The sequence below is a fragment of the Pelodiscus sinensis genome, chromosome 14 (genome assembly GCF_049634645.1).
Source record: "Pelodiscus sinensis isolate JC-2024 chromosome 14, ASM4963464v1, whole genome shotgun sequence".
NCBI lineage: Eukaryota > Metazoa > Chordata > Testudines > Trionychidae > Pelodiscus > Pelodiscus sinensis.
This window is the reverse complement of record NC_134724.1, coordinates 12,445,307-12,461,396: the sequence shown is the minus strand read 5'-3', so window position 1 is coordinate 12,461,396 and position 16,090 is coordinate 12,445,307. Positions and strand designations below refer to the sequence as shown.

Below are 16,090 nucleotides of genomic sequence, written 5' to 3'. Positions count from 1 at the left end.
CTTGATAATTGCCATGGGGCATTGTGTTTTGGATTAGGGGTTCAGATATACTATGCAGGATACATCTGTGCAAGAAGGGAGTATGTAGACAGCTTATTGCTACAGTCTGCTAAGTAGTGCTGGCTGCATTGTAATTTAGGCAGGACTGTGTGTTGCAGATCCACAAAATAGCTCTGCTTTTTTTCCCACCCCCATAGGTGAACATTTATCGCTTAGTCACAAAGGGGACAGTGGAAGAAGAGATCATTGAGAGGGCCAAGAAAAAGATGGTGTTGGATCATCTGGTGATCCAGCGTATGGACACCACAGGCCGTACTGTGCTGGATAACAACTCTGGGAGATCCAAGTAAGGGCTTACATGGGGAGGAGAGCATCAGATGGAGAATATGCAATAAACCATGCCACGGTCATGGGGATTTCAGCTTTTTTCTTATGGGGCTCCCCAAGATCACTGTTATCTGAAGAAATTGACAGTAGGTTTATAAGAGTGCTACACAGTTGGTCTCTTTTTCCATGCAGACTCTATGGCTACGTGTACACTGGCACCCTTTTCCGGAAATGCTTAAAACGGAACAGTTTTCCGTTCTAAGTATTTCCGGAAAAAGCACATCTACATTGGCAGGATGCTTTTCTGGAAAAGCACTTTTTCCGGAAAAGTGTCCGTGGCCAATATAGACGCGCTTTTCCGGAAAAAAGCCCCGATCGTCATTTTCGCGATCGGGGCTTTTTTGCGGAAAAGACTACTGTGCTGTCTACACTGGCCCTTTTCCGGAACAGTTTTTCCGGAAAAGGACTTTTGCCCGAATGGGAACAGCATAGTTTTTCCGGAAAAACACTGACAATTTTACAGTAGATCGTCATTGCTTTTCCAGAAAAGCAAGCGGCCAGTGTAGACAGCGGCTGCTTTTCCGGAATAAGTGGCCCAGTGTAGACACAGCCTATAGGTGTAACTAATTATCTAGGATTCATGGGAGACTTTTCCTGGCTCTTCAACTCCTTCACCGTGTTGTGATCTGTGGTCTCTTCCACTCAGCAGCTGGTGCTGTAGGGAGAAAATGACCATATGGACCACTTGGCCCTGGTCAGCTTCTGCAACTCCTGATGCAGCAGGTGAAAGATGAAATAGCTGGGTGGGTGAAGAAGGAAGGGTAATTTCACCTCAAGTTTTAGGAAGACTAGAATAGAAGGAGTCTGCTGGGTTCTGCAGACTGGTTGCTCTCTCACCCTTCTAAGACATGGGAGTCCCTTCCCGGGAGCCCATCTATACTGCTGCTTTTAATTGGCCATCTGACTCGGCATTGAAACAGAGCTGGGCGACAGATCAAGAACCGAGCACAAGGTCTTTTAGTGAGGGGTTGAGAACTTGCCCCATGACATTGACCTAATGAGGGAGGCTTATCTATGTCTTAAGTTTATACTATAGCAGAGCTGCTGTAAAACTCCTGCAAGTTAACTGCATCTTTGTTCCTGTTTGCAGCTCAAATCCTTTCAACAAAGAGGAGCTGACAGCAATTCTGAAGTTTGGCGCTGAGGATCTGTTCAAGGAGATTGAAGGGGAAGAAGCTGAACCTCAGGTAGTTAAAGTGACCTCACTGCGCCCTGATGGTCTTCCTGACTGTCACTTCTAGGGATGTAAGGGAGTAGTCGACTACTTGCATCCACTCCTTGCTGCTTCTGTATCAGAGGCATTGGGGCGGGCAGGAGCTGATGCTGGGCAGAGCCAGCTTATAAGCCTGTTCCTCCCAGCACTGGCTCCGTGTTGCCTCTATTAGAGGCAGCAGCCCTGGGTGGGGAACAGGGGAGGCTGCTCCCTTCCTGCAAGGGGCTCCCAACTTCCCACTTGGATCCCCCCTCCCGCCCGGACAGGGGCTGCTACCGGCTGGGCAGGCAGCCTGGCTCATTCTTGGCTCATGCCAGGACCAAGCCCCATTGTGGTTCTGCAATTTAAAAGTCAGTAGGAGCCAGGTAGCCAGCCCCCTCCACTCGGCTTTGCATTTTAAATTGCAGAGCCACAGCGGGGTTTGGTCCCGGACCCGCCATGAGCAGGGACTGAGCTCTGTGAATAAGTCCACTTCATCCCCGCTCCTCCGAGTCCCGTTTCAGCTTCCCTCTGTAGTTTTCACAGAAGTACAGGAGTCAGAGAGGGTCCCCTCTGCTCATCCCAGTGCAAGGTCGTTTCTGGCACTGTGTTACCGAGTGCTTTGAACAGCCCTGTTCATGGGCCACGCAGTGGAACTCAGGCAGGTCCCTGCAGGGAACCATTCCACAGATGAGAAGATCGCACACAGCAGCTGGTTCCAGCTATTCAGGCTGTTGTTTTGCCCGACTTTCCTCTTCGTACCTTCTTGAACCATCTAAAGAGTCTGTCCCCCTCCTGGGTGGTGACACACTCTCAGTTGCAGATCTTGTCTTCCCCACCTTCCCTTCTTCAGTTATTCCAGCAGTTCGCGTTTAGCAGTCGCACCTCACAAGTCAGTCCCGTAACCCCCCCCCCCCCCTTTCCTTGCTGTTGCTGTGTTTCCTCTGATTTTATCATCCACTCTTCCTGACTGGCAGGAAATGGATATCGATGAGATTTTACGCCTGGCTGAAACCCGGGAGAACGAAGTGTCCTCGAGCGCTACAGATGAGCTGCTGTCGCAATTCAAGGTACAAAGCAGAGTCCCTAGGGACAAGTGAGTAAAAGGACTGAATCCTAGCAGAGTAGGTGAGTGAATGGTCTTTGCCAGGGTCACCTTTGATTATAACTTCAGTGACAGGAGAAGGGACAGAACTGGCCAGCCACGCACCTGCCATGTTGGCTTCCCGTGGATAGATTCTAGCCAAAGCCTTTGCACGGTGCACAGAAGCAGGTGGTCCTTGCCCAGCTGATAGGTTTGGTGGGTGAGGCCCACTAAAGAAATGTGTTGTGGCTTTTAAATGATCTGGGTGATGGACAAGAAAATGTTAAACTTCCTAACTTTAGAAACTGCAAGGTTAATCTAGCAAAGGCTCCAGCCCAAGCTTATAAATTGCATGCACTGTTCAGTGATTGATTGTTGCTGGAAGAGATGACAGACAACAAGAACAGAACAACCGATTACATGGGAAAAGACCTCCAGAGAAAAGCTGAGACTGGACCAGCCTATCTCTGCTAATGTTGCCACTGGGAGCTTCTAATCCTACTTTTCCTTGTAAGGTGGCCAATTTTGCAACCATGGAGGAAGAAGAGACTGAGCTGGAAGAGAGGTCTCAGAGGGACTGGGATGATATTATTCCAGAAGAGCAAAGAAAGAAAGTGGAGGAAGAGGAACGACAGAAGGAATTGGAGGAAATCTATATGCTGCCCAGGATCCGCAGCTCCACGAAAAAGGTACGGCACTGCCTCAGGAAGTGGGGAGAGCACGTCACAGGTGTGGGGAAAGATGCTCTTTGCCCAGGAACTGTTCTGTGCGAGTTTGATTCCCACCCTCGCCTCATGGTGGTTTGGAACAATGCACAGAATAGGCCACAGGTCTGCCATGCGGGGTACAGGGTATATGGGTCCATGAGGAATTGAGTAGCGATGTTTCCAATTCTTCTTGGGCCTTATTTAAAAACAGTACATTGAAAAGAGCTGGAACCCAGTAGCAGTAACAGACTGCAGCGCAAGGGAAAATAACCAACTGCGTGGTGAGGGGTTAGATGGGAATTAATTCTTGATTGCATCGTACGGCGTTTCCTTGGATGTTTCTTGTCTCTTCACTCAGCTTCACACCTGAGCAGGCTGTTAGTGGGTAAACTCTGCCTGTCCTTCTGGAACCAGCAGAGACAGTGTCTAGGTGCTATGGTGCATTCAAATCCTCTAGGAACAGGGTTGTGCACAGGGGCCCCATGGAGGGGCGATGTGTGTGTGTGGGGGGGGGCGTGTGAGGGGCAGCTCCACGCTCCCAGAATGGGCAGGACCCTGGGCAGAAGGGGCAGGGGCAGCCAGCCCTGAGCCCAGCACTGGCCCCCCTCCAGTCCTAAGAGCGGTGTTACCATGGCAATTTAAAGGGCCCAGGGCTCCAACCACCGCTGTGGGCCCCAGGGCAGCTACTCATTTTGCCCTCCCCCTTGGCCTGGATATACAAGAAAATACCATTAGGATAAGGAACCAGTATGCTCCAAATGAAGTGCTTGGGGGCGTTATCTGGAAATCTGTCAAAAGGGGATGAGCAAATACACGGGAGCCTTGGGCATCCAGACACTTCAAGGAGGGAGGGAAGGGCAGTTCCTCTACGACGGGACAGTGCCCGTGTTGATCCAGTTGGCCTTAGGTCAGAATATGCACCAAGGGGTTCCGTGTTTGCATTGCCAATCCACGGCGCTAGGGAAGGGTCGAAAGAGGCTGCCAATTAGCCCTCGTTACCGGAGTGCTTCCCTTCTGGCTCTTCCAGGCTCAGGCAAATGACAGCGATTCGGATGCAGAATCAAAGAGAAGGATCCAGAGGTCGTCTGGGTCGGAGAGCGAGACGGACGATACTGACGACGATAAAAGGCCGAAGCGCAGGGGGCGTCCACGGAGCGTCAGGAAAGACACGGTGGAAGGATTCACTGATGCTGAAATCAGGAGGTCAGTGCTGTGCCCAGTAGACTGTTAGATGAGCACGTTTGGAAATTCTGTGTGGATACTGATACCACCAGGGTAGGGCCCTGCTCCAGCAAAGCACCTGCATCGCTGCTGCTGGTGCCAGGGAAGTCGGGCCAGATAGACTGTTTATGTGATTAAAGTAAAGCCAAGTGCAGAAGTGCTCTGCTGGACTGGGGCACTTGGCTTCCCAAACCCTCCATTTCTTGGGGTTCTTCTGTGCTCGTCCTGTTGCGTAATGGGCAATTCATCCATTGTAAATGACAGGGACAGGGTGGTTTATTTAACTTAGTATTGTCACCAAAGAATTAGGGAGGAAATATGGCCCCAGCCATTCTTCTGAACTTTTTATAGTGCTAACTTTGCCACCTGCTGATGGCCTTTTGTAGGTCTGCGTGGAATGAGCTGATGGTCTTTAGTTTGACTCTCGTGAGACACGTGTGTGTGTTTCACAGAATCCACTCCTGACATTGTCAGCCTCCATCAGCATCTCAGGTAGGGATGTAAAAGGTTGTTTAAAACAGTAACCATGTAACCATTAAATATCCTATTGGTTGCATGGTTAACTGTTTGTTTTGCCTGGGGATGTGCAGCCCACTGTGGGCTCTGCAGTAGGATCTGGCAGGCTCTGTCCTGGCACGCGCCGGATCCCGGCAGCTGCCCCTGCTCCTGGGGAACCAGCTGTCCTGCTGCAGGCTCTGCTATTAAACTTGGAGCCACTGGGCTCCGTCCCAGCACAGGCCGGGTCCCAGCAGCTGACTTGGTTTCCAGGGAGCCAGCAGCTCTCACTGAGGGCTCTGCATTAGGAGCCAGCAAGCTCCCTGCATGTACCGGCTCCCTGCTGCCAGCTGCTCTCCGTGGGTCCAGCTGATGCTGTGGTTTCTGCCACCCGTAGCATCCCAGCCCACCGCAGGTCTCTGCTGTCAGTCACCCACCTTGGCTTTCCTGCAGTTAGCCTCCTGGCTTGCCCAGTGTGCTGGCTGCTGGTGGGACGTGAGGCTCTGTTGTTCCCTGCCGCCATCAATTTCCAACAGGGGCTTTGCTGTCAGCACTTCCCTAATCGTCCTGTGCAAAAGATCCCTCCTCCCTTGCATTTTGGTAGCATCCTTCAAGGTCCCTCCTACCCGATGTCTTTGTTCTTCCCTGCGATGTGTTCCTCCCTCCCTCCCTCACACTTTGCAAGTATCCTGCCAGTTCCCTCACACCACGTGTCTTTGTTTCCCGTCCCCCCAAAGTCTTCCTCCCGCTCTCACCGCTTTGGTCGCCAGCTTCAAGCAGCTACCACCTATCCTTGTTTTCCTGGGCAAAATACAGCAATAATACTGTCTGTATCCCACCTGTGTGTGACACTTTGCCAGCGTTCTTCACAGTTCAAACAGCATTGAAGTTTTTTTTTTTATTTTATTTTTGGTGACAGCTGTTGCATAGTTAAGATGGAGCGATCAAAAAAGAGTGTTGCCTGGAATCATTTCACACAAATAAGCGAAGACGCTGTTAAATGTAAACTGTGTTCTGCAGAGCTGAGGTATGCAAAGAGCACCGGGTCCATGCTCAACCATTTGAAGCTGAAACATCCCTCTGTTTCATGTGAAACAGAAAGCAGAAATCAAACCCCGCTGGCAGCAGTGGCTTCTGACAGTTCGAGAAGATGCAATGCCCAACGCGAGGAACAGCTAACAGAATTGTTGTGCACCATGATCACTACAGATATGCTACCTGTAAGCGTCATTGAGGGGACAGGTTTTCGTGCACTGATGAGTTTTGTAGAACCTGAATACTGTGTGCCTGTGAGACAGACGATGACTTTGCAGTTAGAAAAGTGCTATGAAGCCGGTGTGAAGTCTCTCCGTGAAAAATTGGACAAAGCTGTTAAAGTAGCTTTTACCACTGACTGCTGGATGGCATTAACTACAGAAAGCTACATGACTGTCACTTGCCATTACATTGAAAACTGGGAGCTTCGATCAGCAGTTCTACAAACGGAAAGTCTCATAGAACGACAAACTGCAGAGAACCTTGCTGCACAATTAAATACTGTGGTGGAAAGATGGGGGCTGGCAGGCCGTGTCCTGGCATGCGTACATGACAATGCAAACAACATTATGCTCGCTAACACACCAAAGTATGTTGCATGGGAATCCATCAATTGTTTTGCCCATACCTTGCAGCTAGCCATAAACGATGGATTCTCTGTCAGTTGTGTGGATCATGCTGTTACAGCTGCAAGTAAACTAGTTGCACACTTCCACCACAGCCCCGCAGCCAGAAAAGCATTGGAAAGAAAACAAACTCAGCTTCGTGTTCAGCAACACCCTCTAATCCAGTCCTGTAAAACTTGCCTGAATTCAGTCTGTGACATGTTCGAAAGACTCAGTGAGCAAAGGTGGGCTATAACAGCTGTGCTTTCAGATAGCACTGTAACAAAACAACCTGACATCCGAATGCTTCAGCTGCATGATGAGCACTGGCAATTCATAGAAGATATCTTACCGGTGCTTTCCGCTTTGAATTGCGCTACGACTGCCATGTCTGCTGAACAGTCAGCGTCAATTTCAAACATTTACCCAATTTGCAACAGTCTTCTCCAAACTCACCTCAAAAGCAAAGCTTCTGCTGAAAATGCAACGGTCGCCGCCTTCAAAGGTGCTGTTAGCGCCTCTCTGCAGCGTCACATGACCCCCGGCGATCCTGACGTAACTGCCAAACCGGCACTGATTGCCTCCTTATTAGATCCACGCCATAAACACCTGCGGTTTCTTTCACCGGTTGTCCAGATTGCCGCCAAGGCAAAGCTTCTAGAACTTGCGTCAGGATTAGAAGTAGAAGAACGTCCAACTGCTGGGGCTGAACTAAGAGGTGCGGCGCCAGATGAGCCGAGAGAGCCAGCGCTGAAGAAAAAGACGAGCGCCATAGTGATGCTTCTAGGTGAAGGTTACACCGAAAAGGAGAATGAGGAGAACTCTGTGGAAAAAGAACTGGAAGATTACCTCAGGGAGCCTTGCCCTTCATTGGAATGCAGTCCACTGGAGTGGTGGAAGGCCAATGCCCAGCGTTTTCCAAGGCTTGGAAAACTGGCAAACTGTTACTTGTGCATTCCAGGAACCTCTGTGCCTGCAGAGCGAGTGTTTTCTAGCGCTGGCCTGACTATAAATCGGCTGCGCTCGAGACTGACACCAGAGCATGTCGACATGTTAATTTTTCTTAACAAAAATAAGCAGTAGAATGGAAAGTGTAATCTGATGGTTTGGGGTTTGGACAGCTCAGGGATACTACGCACAAAGTGTTGGGTTTGGACAACTCAGGGATACTACGCACAAAGTGTTGGGTTTGGACAGCTCAGGGATGCTATGCAAAGTTTAAATGATTAGTTTAATTTTTACACAGAAGACTGGGCAGTTTTTGTTGTAAATAAAGGCTCTTGACAAAGATAACCCATAGTTGTGGCTGTCTGATTCATTGTGAGTCATTGGCACTGGAACATCTGTAGTGGGGACCCTGGGTGCAGGGTGCAGACGAAATGCCAGGGACACTGGGAACAGATGCGGGGCAGCGGCAAAGCCCCAGATGTGGGGCTGGCAGCTGGGACCATAGTTCCCTGAAGAGTGCACACCTGCGTGCCCGTGCAGGAGAAAACGAAGGGCCATCATTCTAATTAGAGGCAGGCATGGCTGTGGATCCACTGATTAGGTGCCACTGAGGCCCCTGAAGAAGACATGGAAGGTGTGCTGTGGGGAGAGGGTAGCTCTCACAGAATACAGAGGTGGGCGAGGATCCAGTGGGTCACGTGGGGTTGGGGAGTGGGACTAAGGTTGGGGTGTCCCACTCCCAGCCAGACTGCCTGCAACAGCCAGGAAAAGTTCCCTCTGCAGAGGCAGGCAAAGGAGCATTCCACTCCATGCAGCCCCAGCTGGGCTGCCTTGGGACTGGGAGAGACTGGAAGTGTGAGCTGCAGCTGTTCTGAGGCAGCAGGTAGAGGACAGTCCATCTCCATTTCAGCCCACTGGGGCTGGGAGAGACTGGAAGTCTGATCTCCAGCTACTCTGGTAGCAAGCAGAGGGGAGCAAGATTCCCTTTGAGCCTCAGCTGAGCTGGTGGGGCTGGGAGGAGAACTCCAGTAACCATGGTTTGTTTTTCCAAAGAAATCCAAAGTCTAATATTTTTAACCTGTCATGTTTGACTCTGAGCCCTAGCCTAGGGTTTGCAGTGGCTCTGACCAAGAGAGATGCCTCTTTCCCAACAATTTCTAAAACTCAGTGAAAACCACTTGGGTTCCAGTCAAGTGATTTCCATACGGTTTTTACAATTTGTTTGGGGAACGGAATTGAAAACCATTAAGACACCAGGTCTTTGTTCTGTAGTGTAGTTCTGATTCTTCAGAGTATCAAACACTAGGTTTAATAACAAATAGTCCTGTGGCACCTTAAAGACTAACAAGACTAACGAGAGCTTTCTTGGGTAAAGCCCACTTCATCAGATGAGTTGGACATTAGGTGTAGTCTTACGCTTGCAGGATGAGAACTTACTTGCAAGCTCTTTGAAGCAGGGATGCAAACTCCCAAGCCGTTGTTCAAGCGCTCTGTTTCCTTGAGGTGTGGGGGGTTTAAAACATAACAAGGCTACTTTGATTTTTTTAAATTGGTGAAACACTGTGAAACCAGGAAAACTTTGCCTTTTTCTACAGGGCTCTACAGCATTTGCACAGTGTGTGTAGGTCCTACACACTTATTTCAAATACACATAACCAACCAGTTGTTCTATTTCCCCTTGTGTTTTTAGTGGTGTCACTTGTTTGCTTTCTGTGTTGCTTGCTTAATTATTTATTTTTACTGTTTTCTGTGCGTGAAGTATTAATTGAGTTGATATCCCTTTTAAATTGTATAAGCCTGAATGAGTGCCTTTTACATTCCTTTCAGTACCAGAAAATATTGTATTCATATTTGCGATGAGGGCATGATATTTATAGTTGACTCACAGGTGTGTTTTTCAGCATCTTAAAACTGAGCTATGTTCAGATGATATGCGTGATTTTGTGAACCACATAATCCATAGCATAGTACTGTTGTGGCAGATGCTTCATTTTGTAAGAAGTTTTTCCTTAAGATTTAAGTGGTCTTAAGGTTATTATTAAGCTCGCAGGTGAGGCCCGATGTTGACTGGGCAAAGTCCTTTTGCATAGATCACACTTACAGGGAAGTTTAAGAAGTTAAATATATAAGAATTTTTTCTTAATGTGTTTGCAAAGGAGAAGTAAAAGAACAGTTTAAAATTTGTAGGATTTCAACTTCAAACCTTACTCATTTTATTGAATTACCACACATAGTAAATTTTAATCAGAAACTCGTGAAGTTTCCATTACTCTTTCGGTAACTAATTTGAATTATTTTGTGATTTGTAACACTAAAATTTTCTTTGCACCGAGTTGAATAGGCGACTCAGTTTTAATTTTGTTAGCAAATATTTTTTATGAACGCTAATCATAATAGTCATGACATTTTTCTGATGAAAAACAAAAATAATTATTTAAACCTTTCACCCAGCATATTCCGGTGTAAGAAGTAGTTCATTCAGCTAATTTAAGTGGCAGGTTTGCTTATGCAAAATTTGGGTATCTATATCTAATTGGGAAGTATGACTTTATTTTACACAAATAAATCCACAAACAAACTCTTCAAAATATATAATAGATTGGGCCTTTGGTGCACATTTTTCTGCTTTCTCTTAATGCCCATTTCTTTTTTTATATAGCTGTTTTGTGTATACCACATTTTGGTGTGTTTGCCAGCCTGAGTTGTTAGGATGAGAAAGGACAGTGTTAATTATTTTAATTTGATTTCATATTAAATATCTTAAGCAGTGGCCTTGTAGATTATGCCTTGTTTTAACAGTCTTCTTCCATATCTATGGCACTTTTAAAAAATGATATATTTAGGTTTTCTGTTTGTGCTGGTGGAGCGTATCCTCACTTTATCTCAATATTGATGCACGTATATTACATACCAAATTTAAATCTGCCCATGGATGAAAAAAACAGAGGAAATACTGGGCACCCTGGGACCCTGAGAGAGGGCCAGCAGCCCTCGCTGGAAGCCCACCGGCTGCAGAGCTACAGCACGGAGCAGCTAGCGTCCCAAGAGTGTGGCTGGCAGAGCCGTATGCACACGGGGGCAACTTCCAGGACTCGGCTCATGTTGGGATGGAGCCTGCCAGCTCCTAAACTGCAGCGCCTGCAGTGGGGGCAGCTGGCTCCTCAGGAGCAGGGCCAGCTGCTCGGATGGAGCTTGCTGGCTCCAAGAAAAACTGCAGAGCCCGCAGCAAGGGGGTGGGGGTGGGGGGCAGCCGACAATGTAAGCTAGAATTGCTGGTAGCCATTCCACGGAGAAACCTAGAGTTCCTGTCTTTATTCTGTTCCTCTGGCTTTGTTCAGGAGCCCCACATTCACCTTCAAGAAGAAAAGTTTCCTGGCAGTTTTAATTTGAACAAAATGTAAATGCTGCTGTATTTGGGCCAAAATAGTAGCCCCCCAAAGGGTTGTTGCAGGTGGTCCATGTAGGGGTCCTTCTTCCTTCCCTAGCATTACCTTTCTAGCTGTGTCCTTGCCTCTCTCCAAGATAGAACTTTCTCTAACCTCTTGAGTCTTCCCAGAGTGTCTGCATCTTCCCAGAGATCCAGAGGTTTGGCCAGAGATGGTCAAGGGGATTTCTTGAGCTTTAACCAACTTTCTTTCATCTTTGAGTTGCTGATTTTTAAACCAAGCTTTTTAGTAAAATTAGTGTTGAGAGCAAGCCTCTGTCCTTCTCCAGTTCCTTCTAGCTAAGGACTTCAAAGCTCTTTGCAAACACGGCTGAATTAAGTTTCACAATGGCCTGGGGAGCTCCTTAGGCCTTGGACATGAAATGACAAAAGGGCTGAACTAACTAAATGTTTGCAAATACACTGCAAGTTAGGAACCTTTATATTGATATTGTTGTTGTTTTTTTTCTTTGTTGCTTAGGTTTATCAAGGCTTATAAGAAGTTTGGGCTTCCACTCGAACGGTATGTGCAAACTGGCTCTGATCCTGAGAGGAATCATATAGGCTAGTTGTAGTTCTGAATGTTACACTGCTGAAAAGGGTGAACAAGAGACACAAATGGCCACACAAAGGTCTCTGTGCATTGCTCTACTCCTAGATGCAATTAACTGTTAGGCATTAAGCATGGGCATAGATTAGACTTCTCTGAGGGGGCAAAATATGACTGATCTGTTGTATTCAGGGTGAAAGGTGTGGAAGTGTTGCCCTTGGAGACATGAGAGTTGCTTGGTAGTCCAGCTTGTCTCAGATGATGGCCACTGGTAAATGCTTTCAGATAAAGGCCTCCCCTGCCCCCCACGTTCCTAGTGCTTACATAACATTGCAGGAGCAGGATATACATGCCGTGGTCTTCTGCAAAGCAACTCTGTGCCAGTCTAGTGCCCTGGTGTGTGATCACTTGCTTCTTGATGTGCCTTGAAACTCTTCAGTACCGAAGCTTTAACGTGGGGTTTGCTCTAAATGGTGTGAAAAACAGAAGTAGCAAGAAAAGGGTCAGCTCAGAGGCAGACATGAAATAGGAATGTAAAGAGTTAACCCAGTGTTTCTCAACCAGTGGTACAAGTACCCTTGGGGTACTTTAGAGAAGTCGGGGGGAACATCAACCCAACTGAAATTTGGAGAAAATTGAATTTGTGTTTTAAGTTTTACAGCACGTTATTATTTTTTTACTTTTTACACCCAAAAATTTCATCGTCCGCCCTGCTACTTTGAAGTTGTTTAAACAAATGTGTTGCAATGATAGAAAAAAAAATTGTGTGTCTGAAATCTGTAGGTATTGAGGGTGTGTGTGTGTGTGTATGTGTATATTTTTTTTATAAATTATCCATTTATATATATATATATATATATATATATATATATATATATATATATATATATATATATAATGTTGAGAAACACTGGGTTAACCAGTTAGATGCTAAGTATCAGCCTAGTATACATCCCTAGCATAGAAGTGTTGGTTTTCCTAGGGAGGGGGAGTTGATGTATGTGTATATGTGTGTAGACACACACACACACACTCTTTCTCTCTGTCTCTCCCCCTCTCTCCCCACCACCGTTCCTTTAAAATAAAATGTATTTCCATGTCTAGCAGTGCAAATGCTATTGGAAGTGATGTGCTTGACTGGGGAAGCTTCAGACACCTGAATCTGAAAGAGGAGTGGGTGCAGTACGAAATTAAGTGCTGTAAATGGTGTCTCGCGTAGGGAGATGCTACTGAATCAGAGTAGCTGGCCTCGGCGTCTCTGAGCCGTGCTAGCAGCCAGGTGTGGAGCCATGCTTTCCCAATTCTTCCCTTCTCAGGCTGGAGTGCATTGCTCGCGATGCTGAGCTGGTGGACAAGTCCATAGCGGATCTGAAGCGTCTAGGGGAACTTATTCACAACAGCTGTGTGTCGGCAATGCAGGAATACGAGGAGCAGCTGAAAGAAAACCCCGGAGACGGTGAGTGCAAGGGGCGCAGGCTGATGCTCTTGGTGTTGATGGGCCAAAATGCAGATACAGAACTATCCGAGTTGTGGGTTGATGGAACGCCACACTGGCAGCAACGGGGGCTGTAGTCTGTTAACCAAAGAACAGTACAAACCTCACCCGTGCTGCCTCTGCCAGCGAGAAGCTATTCCCACCTCCAAGCCTTGAATCTTCCGCTCTGAACAGTGTCAGCCGGGAGTGATTGGGCACGTCTAGACTACGTGGCTCCGTCGACAGAGCCATGTAGATTAGGGTTGTAGGCAAAGGGAAATGAAGCGGCGATTGAAATAATTGCCGCTTCATTTAAATTAAAATGGCTGCCACGCTGTGCCGATCAGCTGTTTGGCGGCACAGCGCTGTAGTCTGGACGCTCCGCGGTTGACATCAGAGGCATTTGTCGACCTCCCTGTGGGATAAGGTTTACCGGGGAGGTCGACAAATGCCTTTGATGTCGACCGCGGAGCATCCAGACTACAGCGTTGTGCCGACAAACAGCTGATCGGCACAGCGCGGCAGCCATTTTAATTTAATTTAGGCTTCATTTCCCTTTGCCTAGTAAACAAATCTACATGGCTCCGTCGACAAAGCCGTGTAGTCTAGACGTGCTCCTAGCGCCTGGTGCCAGGGGATTTCTACGGCATGGGCTACAGCCAGGAACTCATCTCACGTTAGGCTTTGGAGCAGTCAGCAGACAGGAGCATATCTTAGTTGCTTTCTGGGCTAGAATCAAACCAATAGCATGTACCCTGCATTGCATACCTTGTCCGAGCCAGTGCCCTCAGAGCACTGAGTAAATACACTGCACGTATGTCCAAGATCTGAGGAATATACAGCCCTGTATGTTGCCCCTGCATGCTCTGGTTTTCTAGGAAGCAGTGTGGTGGTGGTTGGCCCAAGTAACAGGGAATCTAGAAAAGAGAAAGGGGAGAGGGGTTTGCCAGGTCTGCCATTAAGTCTCTGCGTAACCTTGGCTGAACTGCAACGTTGCTGTTTTATTTATAGTTAAGCAAAAGCAAATGACTTTGGAAGGGGCTTGGAGTCAAGGGAATTGAAAGACCTGCTGGGCTTCCGGGCAAGGCTGGGGGGCTGGCTCTATGCTTCTAGAAGGTGGCTGACAGCAGCCAGCCCTCAGCAGTGCTCGGACCACTCTCTTCCCTCACCCTGGCCAAACCAACCCTCACAGCTGCCGGAGTGCCCCACGCAGGGCTCCAGCGGCAATTTAAAGGGCCTGGCTGCTGTGGCAGTGGTAGTGGCCGTGGCCAGGAGCCCTGGTCCATTTTGAGTGGCTAGGCCCCGGGGCAGTTGCTGCCTTTGCCTCCCCTGTTGGTGGGCCTGCTTGGAGTGCGACAAAGGATTCACTGCCACGCCGAGTGAAAGGAGACCCTGCTTTTCAGGCATTACCAGCCGGCCCTAGACGTCGACAGAGTATGAGGGGAGGCATATAAAGTCCTTGACCGTATCTGCACCTTTTCCAGCATCTTTTTCAATCTGTCATAGTGCTTTCAGCTGGGAACTTTTGTTGTTGTTGAGCAGGAAAGGGACCTGGGAAAAGGAGGGGTCCGACCCTCAAGATCTCTGGTGTCCAAGTCAACGTGAAATCCATCATCCAGCACGAAGAGGAGTTCGAAATGCTGCACAAATCCATTCCCACGGACCCAGAGGAGAAGAGGAAGTGAGTTTGCATGGCTAGGAGGAGCTGGGGTTTGGGGCTGGTCAAGGAAAGCCTGGGTTTGCAGATTTGCTTTGACACCACAGGGCTGGAGAGGAGCCCCTCACCACCTCTCTCGTCTTTGAAATGCCTGCAGGTACTGCCTGACTTGCCGGGTCAAAGCTGCTCATTTCGATGTAGACTGGGGAGTGGAGGAGGATTCTCGTTTATTGCTGGGCATTTATGAGCATGGCTATGGAAACTGGGAGCTAATTAAATCAGATCCAGAACTGAAGCTAACTGATAAGGTAGGTCTCTGGGCACTGCTCGCTTTAGCCTCAGGGAGAACACAATTCACTTTGCTTCAAAAAGAGATGTTTATGTGTGTGAATACTTTAAATAACAAAGAAAACAGTGACCGTGGCCTCTCTGGAATGCTGTATTGTGCTTGGTGGAAACCAGCGTTGTTACTTGAATGCCAGCATATTTGCCTTGAAATGCACTGAATAAAACATATCAAAATAAGGCGGTGGATCAGAAACACTGGCTCACGGCATTAAGTGCAAGGTGTGGTGGGTCCATCATCTGCAACCTCTTTGGGAATTATTCTGGGGAAGTTTGTATTGTACAGGTCAGATGAGATGATCAAGGTGGTCCATTTTGGCCTTGGAATCATTGCATCTGAGCTGTACGTGTGTGTCTTTAATGGCCATTTGTTTTGCATCTGAATCTCCTTATGTGAAGAGCGTTTCCCAGTGTATTGGTGCTGGTTGCATAAGGGTTCCCCACTGGTTAATGCTAAGCTCAGACAAAGCTGTCAGACCCAGATGCAAGGTAGCAAAGAGCAGGTTGTGTCGTGGTGTAAGCGAGCGCCCAGAGGTATGATGCTCAGAAATGCATTTGAAAACTGAAACGAACATCGCACACGCAGCCATGGGAATCTCCTCTTTGCAGGGGTGGCTCAGAAGAGCTCTTCTCATTCTCCCTCTGCTAATGCACTGGGCTGAAGATTCTCACCCAGAGACAGCAGCTGCATCTCATGTCATAACGCAGATGCCCCGGCCATGTCATTGCTGTTTTTAAATTAGTTGGGTCAGTTGGTTAAAGAACACAGCGATAGCAATCAAGTGGAGCTGCATTTTATAAAGACACAAACCAGTAAAATCAGCTTTACAGAAATAGCTCTTTTTCCTCAAGTGACGGCGCAGCATTGGCCTACTGTGAAACAGTGTCATGAATAAATTTCGACTTGTCAAAACAAGGAGCATAGTGTCTGTTGCAACACAGGCTCCTTGATGTATTTTACCATGT

At 47.9% G+C, this 16,090-nt stretch overlaps 1 protein-coding gene across 9 annotated transcripts in view; it reads left to right on the top strand.

The window, feature by feature from the left end:
• Window positions 1-16,090, top strand: part of CHD2 (chromodomain helicase DNA binding protein 2) — a 108,649-nt gene that overhangs the window by 75,665 nt on the left and 16,894 nt on the right. For 8 of the 9 annotated variants that reach the window (XM_075897005.1, XM_075897006.1, XM_075897007.1 and 5 more), the window contains 9 exons: window positions 198-346; window positions 1,478-1,574; window positions 2,557-2,649; window positions 3,179-3,352; window positions 4,398-4,573; window positions 11,580-11,621; window positions 12,965-13,104; window positions 14,665-14,803; window positions 14,937-15,087. In XM_075897005.1, coding sequence (XP_075753120.1) covers window positions 198-346; window positions 1,478-1,574; window positions 2,557-2,649; window positions 3,179-3,352; window positions 4,398-4,573; window positions 11,580-11,621; window positions 12,965-13,104; window positions 14,665-14,803; window positions 14,937-15,087 — 1,161 coding nt within the window. Of the gene's footprint in view, window positions 1-197; window positions 347-1,477; window positions 1,575-2,556; window positions 2,650-3,178; window positions 3,353-4,397; window positions 4,574-6,005; window positions 11,558-11,579; window positions 11,622-12,964; window positions 13,105-14,664; window positions 14,804-14,936; window positions 15,088-16,090 lie in introns of those variants that run through there. The other variant, XM_075897008.1, reaches the window with a different exon arrangement.